The sequence below is a fragment of the Scyliorhinus torazame genome, chromosome 2, assembly GCF_047496885.1.
Source record: "Scyliorhinus torazame isolate Kashiwa2021f chromosome 2, sScyTor2.1, whole genome shotgun sequence".
NCBI lineage: Eukaryota > Metazoa > Chordata > Chondrichthyes > Carcharhiniformes > Scyliorhinidae > Scyliorhinus > Scyliorhinus torazame.
In genome coordinates, this window is record NC_092708.1 from 236587720 (window position 1) to 236604497 (window position 16778).

Genomic DNA, 16778 nt, shown 5'->3' on the forward strand with positions numbered 1-16778 from the left:
CCATCAGGTCCCGGGGACTTATCTATTTTCAGCCTGTCCAGAATTGCCAACACCTCTTCCCTACGTACCTCAATGCCATCTATTCTATTAGCCTGGGGCTCAGCATTCTCCTCCACAACATTATCTTTTTCCTGAGTGAATACTGACGAAAAATATTCATTTAGTATCTCGCCTATCTCTTCAGACTCCACACACAATTTCCCATCCCTGTCCTTGACTGGTCCTACTCTTTCCCTAGTCATTCGCTTATTCCTGACATACCTATAGAAAGCTTTTGGGTTTTCCTTGATCCTTCCTGCCAAATACTTCTCATGTCCCCTCCTTGCTCGTCTTAGCTCTCTCTTTAGATCCTTCCTCGCTACCTTGTAACTATCCATCGCCCCAACCGAAACTTCACACTTCATCTTCACATAGGCCTCCTTCTTCCTCTTAACAAGAGATTCCACTTCCTTAGTAAACCACAGTTCCCTCGCTCGACGCCTTCCTCCCTGTCTGACCGGTACATACTTATCAAGAACACGCAGTAGCTGATCCTTGAACAAGCCCCACTTATCCAGTGTGCCCAACACTTGCAGCCTACTTCTCCACCTTATCCCCCCCAAGTCACGTCTAATGGCATCATAATTGCCCTTCCCCCAGCTATAACTCTTGCCCTGCGGTGTATACTTATCCCTTTCCATCATTAACGTAAACTTCACCGAATTGTGGTCACTGTCCCCAAAGTGCTCTCCTACCTCCAAATCCAACACCTGGCCTGGTTCATTACCCAAAACCAAATCCAACGTGGCCTCGCCTCTTGTTGGCCTGTCAACATATTGTTTCAGGAAACCCTCCTGCACACACTGTACAAAAAACGACCCATCTATTGTACTCGAACTATATCTTTTCCAGTCAATATTTGGAAAGTTAAAGTCTCCCATAATAACTACCCTGTTACTTTCGCTCATATCCAGAATCATCTTCGCCATCCTTTCCTCTACATCCCTAGAACTATTAGGAGGCCTATAAAAAACTCCCAACAGGGTGACCTCTCCTTTCCTGTTTCTAACTTCAGCCCATACTACCTCGGAAGAAGAGTCCCCATCTAGCATCCTCTCCGCCACCGTAATACTGCTCTTGACTAGCAGCGCCACACCTCCCCCTCTTTTGCCTCCTTCTCTGAGCTTACTAAAACACCTAAACCCCGGAACCTGCAACATCCATTCCTGTCCCTGCTCCATCCATGTCTCCGAAATGGCCACAACATCGAAGTCCCAGGTACCAACCCACGCTGCCAGTTCCCCTACCTTGTCCTGGCATTGAAGTAGACACACTTCAAACCACCTACCTGAACACTGGCCCCCTCCTGCGACGTCAAATCTGTGCTCCTGACCTCTATACTCTCATTCTCCCTTACCCTAAAACTACAATCCAGGTTCCCATGCCCCTGCTGCATTAGTTTAAACCCCCCCAAAGAGCACTAACAAATCTCCCCCCCAGGATATTTGTGCCCCTCAGGTTCAGATGTAGACCATCCTGTCTGTAGAGGTCCCACTTTCCCCAGAAAGAGCCCCAGTTATCCAAAAATCTGAATCCATAAGACATAAAGGAAGACATAAGGAAGGAGAGGATTGTTGAAGAATCAGAAAAAAGTGTCAGGAGCAAGGCCGTGAGCGAAGGTTCATCATTGGGCGAACGGCTCAGCCCGGCTGCAGGAAAGATCGCGGAGGCTGGGTCGCGCCACATCCTTCACAGTGGAGAAGATGACCGAGGTGACGGCTGGAGAGTTTGAAAAGCAGTTCGTCAAGGATATGGAGGTGATGCGGAAAGAGATGATGGTAGCAATGAAGGAGTTGGTGGAGGAGGTGATAGCCCTGGTGAAAGCCACGGTGTTGCACACATCGGCCGAGGTACAGGAGCAAGGAGAGAAGTTGAAGGTGGTGGAGGGGACTCTGTCGCAACACAGTGACCAGTTCATCTCGATGGGTGAGGCGCTGCGGAGAGTGGTGGAGGTCAACAAAGGACTGAGAGCCAAAGTGAAGGACCTGGAGGACAGGTCGAGGCGACAGAACTTGAGAATAGTGGGCTTGCCCGAGGGGGTGGAGGGCCCGAGGCCGACTGAGTACTTTGCGAGGATGCTGACGGAGTTGCTGGGGGAGGGGGAGGAACTCTCCGAGTATGAACTGGACAGGGCTCAACAGTCACTCAGGCCCAAGTCAAAGACAAATGAGCCGCCAAGGGCAGTGATAATTTGTTTTCATAAGAGCCACGTTAAGAAGAAGATCCTGAGTTAGGTGAAAAAGAGGTGTGAGGTGCAGTGGGAAGGAGTTGGTATACGTATATACCAGAACCTAACCATGGAGTAGGCGAGAAGGCGGGCGGCCTTCAGTTAGGTGAAGGTGGCACTCTACAGCAATGGTGTGAGGTTCAACGTGGTTTACTCGGCAAAGCTGAGGGAGACCTACAACTCAAAGGACTTCTACTTTGAGATGGTGGGGGCAACTGAAGGACTGGGATGGAAATGAGAAATGGGACTGGGATTTGGATTTGGACTGAGGGAAAGGGGGTGAAATGCTGTACATCGTTTCATTTCTTGTTTGCTGTTTAAGGATGTTAATTTGTTTTGTATGAGGGATGGGAATGGTTGGGAGTTGGGTTTTTTGATGGCGGTTTTCTGGGGCTGGGTCATGGAGGGGGAGTGGGGTGGGGGGGGGAGGGAGAGAGAGTGAGTCCCAGCGGGTTAAGGTGGAGGAGGGCTCATGCAGGGGGTCAGGGTTGAGGGCGCTGGCAATGGCGCCGCTCCTGATCGTCCCGGCAAGCATTCGGCGAGTCCGGTGGTGGTGGCAACTCTGAAGATCTGGAGGCAGTTTAGGCAGCACTTTAAGCTGGGGGCCGAGTTGGGGAGGATGCCGATTAGGGGGAACCATAGGTTGAAGCCAGGGAGGCTGGATGCGAGGTTTTGGAGGTGGGAGGAGAGGGGGATTAGGGCAGTAAAGGATCTGTTCCTGGGGAGGGACAATTTGCGAGGTTGGAGGAGCTGGGAGAGAAGTACAGGATGGTGCAGGAGGAAGGGTTTAGGTATGTACAAGTTGAAGATTTTGCGAGGAATGAGTTCCTGGCCTTCCTGATAGTGCCGGCTCCCTCGCTGTTGGAGGACATACTGTCAGCAGCCGGGCTGGAGGGCGGAGACCTGCTGGAATTTTTGACCCTGGAGAAAGTGAAGCTTGAGCTAGGGGGGGAGGGGGAAGGAGGGGCTCTACAATTCATGGGATTTGTTTATCAAGCACTTTTGGGAGTTGGTTGCCGTTGAACATTAAGGGGGGAGGAGGAAGGGAGGGGGGGGTTGGTTTGTTGTTTGCTTTTTGTTTTTAACTTGTTTTGAACTTGCGAGTCGATGTTTTAGTCTGCATATTGGTGGGGTCGTTTTTGCTGTTGTTTCTTTGTTTGTATGGTGAAAATGATGAAAATGTGACAAATAAAAAGATTTTTTTTAAATGAGGAAAAGTTGGGGATTTGGGCTTCGGATGTTTAGACGTAGGGTGCGATTTTCCCACCATGTTGTGCCCGGCGCCGATCACGATACGTTGGGTGCATAATGGGGAGGCCAAAAATGGGTTTCGTACCGGGCACCGAGCTGCACGCGATAAACCCAACCCACTACACCCGACATGATCTGGATCATGCCCAGCGAGGGCGTGATCCAGGTCGCATATTTAAATTAATAATTAAACTAATTTAAATATTAAAATGGCTGGCTCCCGGTATTCACTGGCGAGGCCTGACGTCGATGTGAATTGCTAATGGTCTTCAAAACTGCAAACCAGTTGTGATGGCCAAGCCAGAGGGGTTTAGAGGGCCCTGGCACTGCAGGGATGCCAGGTTAACACTGCCCAGGTGCCAGGGGGCAGTGTCCAGATACCAATGGGCAATGCCAAGGAGCTGGGCCTCAGGGGGGCCAATGAAAGCGGAGGAGAAGGGGTTATGAAGGGAGGGGCTAAGGGTGGGAGAGTGAAAGTGGGGGCCTTAAAGGTGGGGGGCCCTCAGTGACCCCATGGTGGGGTAAGCTCACTTCCGGGAGGGGGTGTGACGATGCCTCGATGGATGATGTGGGGCCGGGCACACTCACGTCTTGGAGGTGTGGGGGAGCACACGGACTTTTAATGATGGGGATAGATAGCCCTTCTAGGTTTGAGGGTTAGGGGCATTGCCCATGTCTGAGGGGGTCATGATGCCTGTGGGTGGGGTTGTGGGGGACCCACAATCTAACTTTGAGATCTGGGCACCCTTCAAAATGGTGGCTCAATCTCTGAGGAGCCAGTCTTGCTGGCGTCTTTACTTCAGCACTCAGAAAAAAATTCTAAGGGCGCGACCCAATGGCCACGCTGAACCCGAAAAGCAGCTCGGCGAGGCACACATGGCTGAGAACTGCCGGGAGACCCCACTCCAGGGACCTATCCAGCTCACAATACCTCACGAGATCCAACACAATCTCGGGAGATGTTGTGATGTAAATCTTGCTCATTGTGGGTGGGATCACTTTTTGACAGTTATCTCACTCTAATGTGCAGATTCCCGAGGTACCTGATGCTTTGGGATTCATTCCCTTCGCCTCGGAGACTTCTGGTGCACGCCGTTTAGCACTGTGCAAACAGGAGCCAGATGGAACGGAACTCGTGGGGGTCTCCTCGGAGATTTAAGGCCTCCAGCTGCATGTCATTTGGGAAGGGTGGTGCCCTGGCACTGCTTGTGCCACCTGGACATCATGGCAGTGCCACACTGACAGTGCCACCTGGGTGCTAGCGTGGCACTGCCAGGATGTCAGCTGGGCACTACCAGAATGCCAGGCTTGCATTATCTGTGCACGATCGGGTCGGGGTTGCCTGACATGAGTGTTGAGGAGGGTCGGGGCGGGGGGGAACCTCCCATATTGCATTTGGGTTTGGGGGGTCGGTCAGGATTTGTTTCGGAAGTCTTAGAGATCGGGATGTCCTTTTCAAAAGGTGTCCCGATCTCTTGCTACAATGTGGAGCTCCCACTGTACAAAATAGTGCCATGTGCTGTATGGGCCACACATTTCCTGTTCAAGCCCCTTATTCAATGCGAGTCGCGTTGAATAGCCATTTGTTTCTCGGCCCTGCGAGTGACGGCAAACACGCGGCTGAACGCGCTCACTAGGGGTCTTTGTTCCCTTTTGGGAGAATCGCGCTCGTAGTCATTTTTTGGGTGAATTGCACCCATGATCTTACGGAGATGTACAAGATTGTAAATTGTATGGAAAATGTAACTCCAAAACATTACTTGAAAACAAAACTGTTAAAGAGTACGATGAAGGGATACAGGGTTAAGCCAGTTGAAGGATTTATCAGGAAATTCTTCCTCACACAAGGAGTGATCAACACATGGAATGGGGGGGGGGGGGGGGGGGGGCGGCGGGAAGCAGTGAAGGCAAAATCCATGGAATCACTTCAATGGTAATCAGATATAAAATGGGGGAATTGGAGGGCATCTGGATGAAAGAATGAGGTGGGCCAAATAGTCTTCTAGAATCCATAACATATAGAATGCCTAAAGTATGGAAGGAAGCCATTTGGCCCATCGAGTCTGCACTGACCCTTTGATAGGGCACTCTACCTAGGCCTACTCCCCCGCCCTATCCCTGTAACCCCGCGCATGGCCAATCCACCTAAACTGCACATCTTTGGACACTAAGGGGCAATTTAGCATGGCTAATCCATCTGTATGCATAGTCGGTGGCAACTATGAGGTGAGCAGTCAGTTTGCACATGCGCTGGCTCCTTTTTATGGACCATGTTTGGGGGGGAAATTCATTTAGCTTGATGGGATAGAGTCCCGTCATAAAGGGAATGCCCAGCAAGTATTATACATGGCAGAAGTCGGGTAAGGGATCGTCGTCAGCCTCTCCGTGGTCCACTGAGGCATTGGCAAACATCTTGACGAAGGTAGTATCATTGAAACCTGAGAACAAAGTTTTGATTAAGGTCCCATCCAAACACTGGCTGATATGTGTGAACCTGCTATGCAGTTTTAGTTGGATGTGAAGAGGCCAGAAATTATAGTTGACACGAATAGTGAACATGTAAGCATTGCAATGGCATTCCTCAGGACTATAAGAGGTGTGCACCCTTTCAAAGTAACTGGCAAATCTGATCATTTCTGAGGTACCCAATGCTGACCTCCAAATCATCTGAATGGCTGACACTGCTCCGAAATACTGACAAGCTGATGTGCGGTTTGAAATGCGGATTGCCAATTTGAAGAATTTACGGTTGATACATGGCAACAAGAGTAACCAGCAAATATTCCCCTAACCAATTCATGTCATCAGGTTTCTACCACAAAAAGTAAATTGATAAACCATCATCTTCACTGTATACCTATTTTATCATTCGGACTACAAACGAGAAAGAAAGATGGAACTGCTCATGCTCCATACATACTTGTTCACGCACTGTTAAATTTAAAGCTCCAAATTCCGACCTGGATTATTTTAAAGTTTTCACTGACCTCTTAAATATTTTAAAACAGTAGATGGAAATTTAGATGAACAAATTCACTGATCGGTTGAAAGTGGCAGAAGGAGTTAACAGCATAATTTATGAAAAAAAATGTCCCAAATGTGTTATCGGTCAACTCGTAACAAGGTGAGAAAAGCTGACGTCTGTTAAACCTGCGAGGAGTATATTGATTAATAAACACAATTAGTTTTTAAAAAGGATTCACTATAATGTACAACAGTTCTTACTTATCTCCAACAATTCCCAGGTTAATGGTTGGGTATCCATGTTCCTGAATTGTCGCGAGAAGGGTTGAACGATTGCTGTCCCGTATCTTTCCTGGTGTTAGTTCATCCTCAGGGTTCAGGAGCTGTAGGATAAAATCATACAGATTAAATTATCAACCCATCAGTACTGCAGTTAGTTGATAAGCTGGTCACACATTACTGGATAAATCATTTTTTCTCTGAAAAGGAAACTAAGGAGGAATACCAGAATGGTCAAAATACCCATCTCGGAAATATTGACCACACAAATAAAAAGCCCAAAGCTAATGAAGGCAATGCCACTTTCAGAAATTGTACACACCAAGACATCAGGCAAGTTTCCCTCCCTTTCTAGATCTTAGATGGAGGGCACTTCCCCAAGAAATGTACTGTAATGAATAAGATGGTAATAACTTCAAAGAACACACAATTCCATAACTTGATAAACTGGCTATGACGATCTGTACTCCGACTTAGGCTGTACATTACAACGGCTGGCTGAGCGAATCAAACAAAACATGTTCCTTCAGGTGTTTGTAATAGGCAGAGTACAGGCTGTACTCAACCAGCCCGCGCTTGCAAAATCCAAAATGAAACATCTACGGTTAGATGTGATTCCACAATTGGGCAGCACTTGCTGAACAATCCCGAGTGCGCAAATAGCTACACGGACAACCAGTTCGTAAGGTGGCTCATTTACACTTGCTGGAAATGACACACATTCATTCACAGGGAGTCATTCTCTGAAAACAAAATGAACATTTTAAAGCCTTTTTTGAATCATGCTGGATCTGGGGAGCCTATAATTCCCTGTTGCTTTTCCCATGTCAATGCCTCAGCCAATCAGTTGACTTGTTTAAATTTTTTTTTAAAAATTCCAATTGAGGGACAATTTAGCGTTGCCAATCCACCTACGCTGCACATCTTTCGGTTGTGCCGGTGAGCCCCACACAGACACGGGGAGACGTGCAAATTCCACACGGACAGTTACCTGGGGCTGGGATAAAACCCGGGTCCTCAGCATTGTGAGGCAGCAGTGCTAACCACTGTGCCATCATGCCGCCCCTATCAGTTGACTTGTCAACGAATTTGCACCCTTTTTTCCTGTAGTATAAATTGTTGTGATTGCCTGAAATTTGGCATCTTGCAGTTGTCCTGATGAGTGCAAAGTGTCAAATGTCTCTCCTTTCAGCAATATTAAGACAAGACAGTATTGAACTGTAATAGCCAAAATAGTAGATTGCAAGTTATCGTCAAACCAGATAGTGCTCTGGCTAGATTATAGGTCTCTGGCTAGACTACTGTCTCGATTTTGGGAGAGACAATGGTAGAATGGTAATGTCACTTGAATCGTAATCCAGAGGCCCAGTACAGCTGCTGGAATTTAAATTTAATTAATAATCTGGAATTGAAAAGCTAGTCTCACTAATGCTGACTGTCTTACCAATATTGATTGTCATAAAAAAGCATCTCGCTCATTGATGTCCTTTAGGGAAGGAAATCTACTCTGGTGAGAGAAGCCACTCTGTTTAAGGGCAATTAAGGCCTTGCCAGCAATGCCCGCATCTCATGAAAGAATAAATAAAAACAAAACGCCTTGAGGTCTAGTCAATGAGACATTCAAGTGTTGGAAGCAATGCAGAGAAACATCACCACGCTGACCATACTATTAGAAGTCTGAGTTATGAGGAAAGACTGGATGGAAATTTTGGTTATAGAATCATAGAATTTACAGTGCAAAAGGAGGTTATTCAGCCCATCGGGTCTGCACCAGCCCTTGGAAAGAGCACCCTACTTAGGTTCACGCCTCCACCCCATCCCCGTAACCCAGTAACTCCACCTAACCATTTTTGGACACTAAGGGCAATTTAGCATGGCCAATCCACCTGACCTGCACATCTTTGGACTGTGGGAGGAAACCGGAGTACCCGGAGGAAACCCACGCACACACGGGGAGAACGTGCAGACTCCGCACAGGCAGTGACCAAGCCAGTAATCGAACCTGGGACCCTGGAGCTGTGAAGCAACTGTGCTAACCACTGTGCTGCCTCACTGTGCTACTGTGCTGATAAACCAATAAAGTCTGGTACTGAAATTTATACAAAATTTTCAATATATTTATTTGACTTGCATGTGAAATAATGGATTAATCTTGGATTTATTGATCCTGCAGTGGGAACGATCTAGAAATCTCACCCATTTACTGTTTCTCTCTCTACAGATGCTGCTAGAAGTTTCTATCTCTCTTTCAGATCTCCAGCATTTTGCTTTTATCTTACTGTATTTAATTGCTAGCTCTAAAATAAAATTTGGGTGGCGCATGTGCAAAAGTGTGAAATTGCGGTCACTTTTAAACTGTTCGCGGGTGCAAAGAAATATAGAATAAGCAGGGGGCCAACTGATAAGAACCGGGGATAGTTTCCCCCTCTCCTTACATTGCCCAATCATATAAACTCTGGTTGGGTTTCTATTTTATAACTCTGAGCTGACATCACTACACCTAGTCTATTAAATCAACCAGTCTAACTTGGTTGGTCATTTGATTAAGATTAAAAGGATCCCTTGTGTTCTGCATTTAAACTCATACACACATAGAGTTAGAACATCCTCCCCAACCCCAGAATCAGAGGAACCACAGCTTACTTCATTTCCTGTGGACATCACTGCAACCACAGGAAATTTGTGAACTTCAACTTCAGTTACCCCAACTGTTGCCAGAAGACCAATCTCAGAAGGCCCCATGTGGGTACCTTTTGCCAGAACGCATTCTCCTCTTTTGATGTCATGGCCGATTGGTCTAAGAAAAAGAAGGGGGAAAATAAGAGTCGTCAGATTCCAAGAGCAATTCAGAATTTTTAAAGAAGCGATCGACAGTAATCAGAATAAAAATGTATTTAACCAATCATTGTCACAACTTATTCATAGTCCTGAATTTTATTGAAGACAAAGTTCTTTATTTTTCCAACATATTTTATTGTGATTCCCACATTGGGTAATGTTGTATCATATTAACAAAGAAAGATATGAAGAAATAAAACAAAGTCCTGGAAAAACTCAGCAGGTCTGACAGCAACTGTGGAGAGAGAAACAGAATTAATATTTCAAGGCCAATATTATTTTTCTTTGGAACTTGTAGTATCTTTCAGGAATTAACATATAACAAGGAGGTGATTCAAATGCACAACAATAGCATTACAGGAATCACACATTTAGGTTTATATAGATTTAAACGGCTAATTTTATATTTGCTCCTTTGTTTGCACAATCATCTGCTTTTCTTATTACAATTAGATTGTGGTTGTTGTTGCCTTTGAAATGCCCTCGCCAATTCCAAAGTTGCCAAACGCTGTCACATTTATGAATCTTTTCAGAAATTAACCTTCAATGAGCAGGTGATTCAAATACATCAAGTCAGATCTGCAGCGCGAACAGCAGTGGACTACGACCATGAATGGCTGCTTGAAGTGCTCAAAATAGTTGGTTCGTTTAATACGATTTAAGCAGAACCATTGTAATTGATGCCACTGGGGATGGGAACATTTCAGTGCCATTTGTCAGATATAGAGTTGTCGGGGATAAACAGGAATAGTCTAACTGATTGGGATCGTTTCTCAATAAAGTGCAACAAGAATAATTACAGGAAGTCTCGGGGAGAGATTGAGAAAAGTTAACTTGTCACTGTGGAGAAAGGTTGACTGAAAGGAAAATTATCCAAAATTTCAAGCAATGTGGATAATATAATAATGTGGATAATATAGCAATGTGGATAATATAGCAATGTGGATAATATAGCAATGTGGATAATATTGCAATGTGGATAATATAGCAATGTGGATAATATTGGAATGTGGATAATACAGCAATGTGGATAATATAGCAATGTGGATAATATAGCAATGTGGATAATATAGCAATGTGGATAATATTGCAATGTGGATAATATAGCAATGTGGATAATATTGCAATGTGGATAATACAGCAATGTGGATAATATAGCAATGTGAATAATATAGCAATGTGAATAATATAGCAATGAACTGATTATGTCAAAGGCCATGAGCAGAGAATATGTACAAAAGTGAGAGATTGGAAGAATGATCTCCCCATACTGTGGGACTGTAGAATGCCCAAAAGTACTGTTCCATTCCAATTCTATTCTCACACCTTGTGGTGCACTAAGGCAGACTTTTGCCTATTTCCATTGCTAGTAATTCCGGTCACGAGTCAGTCACCAGGGGCTTATAGCTTGAGGGGGTGCCACTCCACATTAAACGTGGCTGACCAGGGGTCTCTCCCACTCTTACTGCCAGCCACTGGTGTGTTGGAAGGATTTTGCAGGTTGACACTCGACCTGTTTGGCCGTGTTATGAAGCAGCTTCCTTGGCCATCAAGTCCTGGGTGGGACTCGAAACCAGAGCTCCTAGCTCAGAGGCAGGGATGCTACCCAATGTGCCACAAGGCCTCTTCAAAGCACCGTGCAGGAGCTTTATCAAACAAAACTGACATTGAGCCACAAACATAGATAATAGGACAGATGACCAAAAGTTTATGTTTTAGGAGTATTTCAAAGGTAGTTTTACACTGCTGGTTTTGCACTGTTATTTATTGTTACAGCACAGAAGGAGGCCATTCAGCCCATTGTGTCTACACTGGCTCTGCAAATGAGCAATTCACATGGTGACATTCTCCCGCCTTCTCCCTGCATCTCTGCACATTCTTCCTTTTCAGATAACACCACACTCTCGGGCAGTGAATTCCTGACCGTAACCACTCACTGGGTGAGAAGGTTTTTTCCATATTGTTTTTGCTTCTTTTGCTAATTACTTTGAATCTATGCTCTCTGGTTCTCGATCCTGTCATGAGTGGGATCAAATGTTCCAGCGTTTTGGGAGGTGGAGAAGCAACGCACAGGCATGAGAGCTGGGCAAAGCTGAAGCTCTCCTGGGGTGAGGATATCATTTCAGGTCAGTCTGCATTATAAATGTGGATATTGAAAATTATCGTGAACAAGTTGATGCAGTATAAAGAGTTAATGTTAAATATGTAAATACACAGGCTGCATCATCAGTGAATAAAATCACATGACAAAAACACAAAGAGAGATAGCGCCATGTAGAGCCTTGTGCGAAGCCTGTACTGTAAATAGTTAGCATTATGTTCAATAAAAGGTAAAGTTTGCCAGCAGCCTTGCCTCCAGCAGTATCTAAAGTCAAGATCACAAACAACCCCATTAAAGAGCCACAACAATTATACCTAAGCTGACATTAAAAGTGTATACAGATCCAATGCGTTAAAATCTATTCTTATAGTGCCCATGTTCCTTGCAATGTTAACAGCAGCAAAGGGCGGCATGCTGGCCAAGTGATTAGCACTGCTGCATCACAACACCAAGTCCTCGGGTTCAATTTCAAGCCTTGGGTGACTGTCTCTGTGGAATTTATGTGGGGTTACTGGGTTACGGGGATAAGGTGGGGGCATGGGCCTAGGTAGGGTGCGCTCTCTGAGGGTTGGTGCAAACTCGATGAGCCGAATGGCTTCCTTCTACACGGTAGGGATTCTATTAAATTGATTCCAGGTGAAAGTTAGTAATGAGACAATTTGGTGCTAAAATTCTAGGGAAAATATTTATGACATATATTTTGTTTACTGGGCATTTTTAAAATAAGATGTTATAGAAAATTAAGAGCGCAAATTTTCAAGGTAATTTCCTCAACAAGTTTTTCTGTGACCACTAACACAAATTGTAGATTTTTTCTGTTTACCTGATTTGGTTACTGCTGAATGACCAACAGTTTAATGTAGGGATGCAAATAAAAATCCTCCCAGATTTCCTTAGTCACACCCATCCCTCTCTGAACGGACCACATCACAATCATTCTTGATACCCAAGCCAATGCATGCCCAAGGGTTTCCCCAGTCTGTTCAGGCACCTAAATCACATCTTCGGCATTCTTACTGCCTGCTCAATGACAGCTCTAGTGGTCAGGTGGCTTTGATTGTACTGTTTCTGATTACCATTGCCTGGGTTCTTAACATGCATTATCAGTGGGTAGTCCAAAGCAGCCAGCCACTAAATCTGCTTTTAGATACAAAGATCTCAGGGACGGTGCACTGGTATAGGACAAAAACATAATGTCAAGTCCCTGGGAATCTCCCACAAACAAGTACGATGAAATCACTGTGGCTGAACACAAGCTTCACATTGGAGCGGAGGCCCGTATAGTTGGTGAAGACTCCAGGCCTATTTGGAGTGGTGCTGATTGTCACAGGTGCAGCTGACGACTCCCTGGATCAGTGCAAAGCTAGACAGAGATGCAAGGCCAAACACATGCTCAGTTTGACTAGTGTCATAGAAACATAGAAAATAGGAGTAGGTCATTTGGCCCTTTGAGCCTGCGCCGCCATTCAATACAATCATGGCTGATCCTCTATCTCCATGCCATATATTCCCCGTTCTCCCCGTACCCCTTGACGTCTTTGGAGTCTACGAGTCTATCTATTTCCTTCTCAAATATATTCAGTGATTTGGCCTCCGCGGCCCTTTGTGGTTCCACAGGGGATTCCACAGGTTCTCCACCCACTGAGTGAAGAACTTTTTTCTTACCTCAGTCCTATCATAAATGGCCTACCCCGTATCCTGAGACTGTGGCCCCTTGATTTGCCCCGTACCCCCACCCCCTAGCCAGAGGAAACATCATCCCTGTATCCACTATGTCCAGGCCTGTCAGAATTTTATACATTTCAATTAGACCCTCTTTCATTCTTCTTACCTCAAGTGAATACAGGCCCAGTTGACCTAATCATATAATCCCTACAATGCAGAAGGAGGCCACTCCATCCATCGAGTCTGCACCAACCCTCTGAAAGAGTTCCCTGCCTAGGCCAATCCCCCCACCCCATCCCTGTAACCCCTGTGGTGATATGCATGTGTGCATCAATGTATATAGTTATCTATCAATGTATATAGCTATCGGTATGACCTTGGAACTGCAGGTGGCGATAGAGATCCACCATGTGACTGGAGAGATTCGGCAGTTGGTAGCAAGTGGTACTAGAGGACAGTGGCACTAGAAGTAGCTCCAGGAGAATTCACTGAATTCAATTATTAGTCACCGTTTGTATTATAATTTGTTAGTTATCTTTTCACGTGTTCATCTTGTTAACAAACTCTCTTACTATTCAAACAACTAGATTTTCTGTGTAGATCCTAACCACGGCCACAACATAGAACATAACAACCCCAACTAACCTTTGGACACTAAGGGGCAATTCTAGCATGGCCAATGCACCTAACCTCCACATCTTTGGACTGTGAAAGGAAACCGGAGCACCCGGAGGAAACTTACGCAGACACAAGGAGAATCTGCAAACTGCACACAGTCACCCGAGGTCCAAATCAAACCCAGGCCACTGACACTGTGAGGCAGCAGTGCTAACCACTGTGCCACCTTCAACTCTCCTCAGACGACCCAGGAATTAGTCATCAGTTGCAAAGTGCACTTAAATCCTGGTCCTGAAAAACATGGCATTGGCATTAGATTGCAAGATTCTGCAAATATCTCCTGCATAACTATGTGAGTAGTTAGAGGTGAAGACATTAAGGTTGGTGATGACTTTTAGACAGGCTTTGTAGAGAATCTTCTTCCCGGTGGCTGCAAAAATCAGTGACCATATGATATTATACCCCCCATTAGAGGAGATGGAGGTGCACTGGTAATGTCACAGGACTGGCAATTCAGATGCCAAGCCTCATGCTCCAGAGTTCAAATCTCACCATGGCAGCTGGTGGAATTTAAATTCAATTATCTTTGGAATTGAAAGCATGGTGATCATGAAGCTAAAATTGATATAATTTAAAAAAAAAATCTGGTTTACTAATGCCCTTTATGGGAAGGAGCTGCCTTCCTTTCATAGAATTTACAGTGCAGAAGGAGGCCATTCGGCCCATCGAGTCTGCACCGGCTCTTGGAAAGAGCACCCTACCCAAGGTCCACACCTCCACCCTATCCCCATCACCCAGTAACCCCACCCAACACTAAGGGCAATTTTGGACACTAAGGGCAATTTATCATGGCCAATCCACCTAACCTGCACATCTTTGGACTGTGGGAAGAAACCGGAGCACCCGGAGGAAACCCACACACACTCGGGGAGGATGTGCAGACTCCGCACAGACAGTGACCCAAGCCGGAATCGAACCTGGGACCCTGGAGCTGTGAAGCAATTGTGCTATCCACAATGATACCGTGCTGCCCTCAAATGGGGCCCTTCATGTGACTCCAGACCTACAGTAATATGACTGACTCTTAACTGCTACTCTGAAGTGGCCGAGTAGACAACGCAGTTCAAGGCCAATTAGGGGTGGGCATCAAATGCTGGTCTTGAAAATGACACCTATGTCCCATGAAAGGAGAAAACAAATAAGATCCTATTTTTGGGAGTATCACCTCCTGCAAGCTACATTTCTGTGCTCATCATCTCTCTCCTGTGGGAGGTTATAACTGTTCCTACTGCTGCCCATCTCTGCCCTCATCTGAGATCCAAGCTAAAGCTGCATAAGTGGCACCTGTGCTGGACAAATGTTTTTGACAGGTGGGAATTGTGGATAAGATGATGGGAAGTGTAGATCAGACACATAATGCACCAAGGAGTAGAAATGACCTCGAAAGTCATGGAAATCACTTCAGAGGTCATGGAAGTCTTCCACTTTGGCACGGAAGCAGATGTGAGGTTTGAATTCTTAAAAGGATTTTTTGCATGTCATTTGTCAGCCCCCTCAAGTCCCACTCTCCTCTGGCCTTGCAGGTCTCAGAAATCCAGAGAAACCCATGCAGTTTGTGGTAAAGTCCAGTTAAAATGGCCTTTAATTCCCTCTTAATATATTTAAATTGGCAACCTCTCCAAAGAAGATTTCTTGTAAGCAGCCAAACATACTGCATTTACAAGCGTGAGCTGAAAGGTTTCCAGGTATGCTGTCAATTTCAGCTCTTTTAACCACTCGCCCACTCCCAAACCCAAACAATTTGTTTGGCAAAAATCTCCCCTGCCTGCAAATTTTCTTTAAACTCTAAACCAAGCACCAGGATATTCCTAGTTGATTCAACTGAGGCAACAGTGTCATTCAGATCCATATGTTTGCTGTTTGCACTGTAGAAGCTAAATTCACAATATCTTTGCATCACAGTGAGGTCAGGCCACGTATCCAGCAGGTAATTGACATTTTAATTAGACATCATAGCAAGGATTTAAGACGTCCACATTATATCGCCTATTAATGTAATAAAAAGGATTCATTTACAAGAGGTTAGTGATGAGCAAAAAATAATCTCGTCCAATGTGCTTAACTTCAAGTGCCAAGAACATCAATCAGGAGATCTGCACTGTAGCCTCATTTAGCATATCTGGCAGAAATTACAGTGAAAGTCACTTTATGTACATCTTGAATTGTTGCACCCATCGATTATAATTTTTCCCCTCAAAAGTAAGGTTTCTTTTGAGGAGATTCTTTCGCAATTCATTCCTGCTGCAAATTCCTGACCCTCTTATTAAAGAAAATTCCACATTACTGCACTAGAATATAGAGTAAATACAACTGCAGAATTGCGCTGCTAATTATTTTTTTCCCACACTGGCATTTAGAATTTAACTTTTGACTTGTGGAAACTGCACTCAGGAGTATAAATGAGTGCCACAACCAAGATCTTCTGTTGCCCAACTCCCATTTCCATGGTAATAATCAGATGGACTATAACAGGAAAACCCTTAGAAATCTACAACAGCATATCTCAGCCCATTTTAGTGTTTATCGTTTTTTTCCAATGCAATTTCCAACAGCGTGTAGTGCCTCTTCCATTACGAATGTCCTGCTATTTTTTGCCTAATGAAAGAGGAGGAGCAACAGCAGCAACTGAGGGACGCTGGACTGTTGAGGCGTGGGCTGCATGGTTCGTATCCCCCACACCAGATTGTATAAGCACAGATGCTTAGTGTGTATTTTAACAATTTGCAGCAGCTGTGG

General features: G+C 45.2%; 1 protein-coding gene across 16 annotated transcripts in view; it reads right to left on the bottom strand.

Annotated features, from left to right (window-relative positions):
* Window positions 1-16778, bottom strand: part of LOC140396543 (gephyrin) — a 799798-nt gene that overhangs the window by 89933 nt on the left and 693087 nt on the right. For all 16 annotated transcript variants that reach the window (XM_072485332.1, XM_072485277.1, XM_072485374.1 and 13 more), the window contains 2 exons: window positions 9404-9557; window positions 6743-6864 (listed from right to left, as the gene is read on the bottom strand). In XM_072485332.1, coding sequence (XP_072341433.1) covers window positions 6743-6864; window positions 9404-9557 — 276 coding nt within the window. The remainder of the gene's footprint in view (window positions 1-6742; window positions 6865-9403; window positions 9558-16778) is intronic.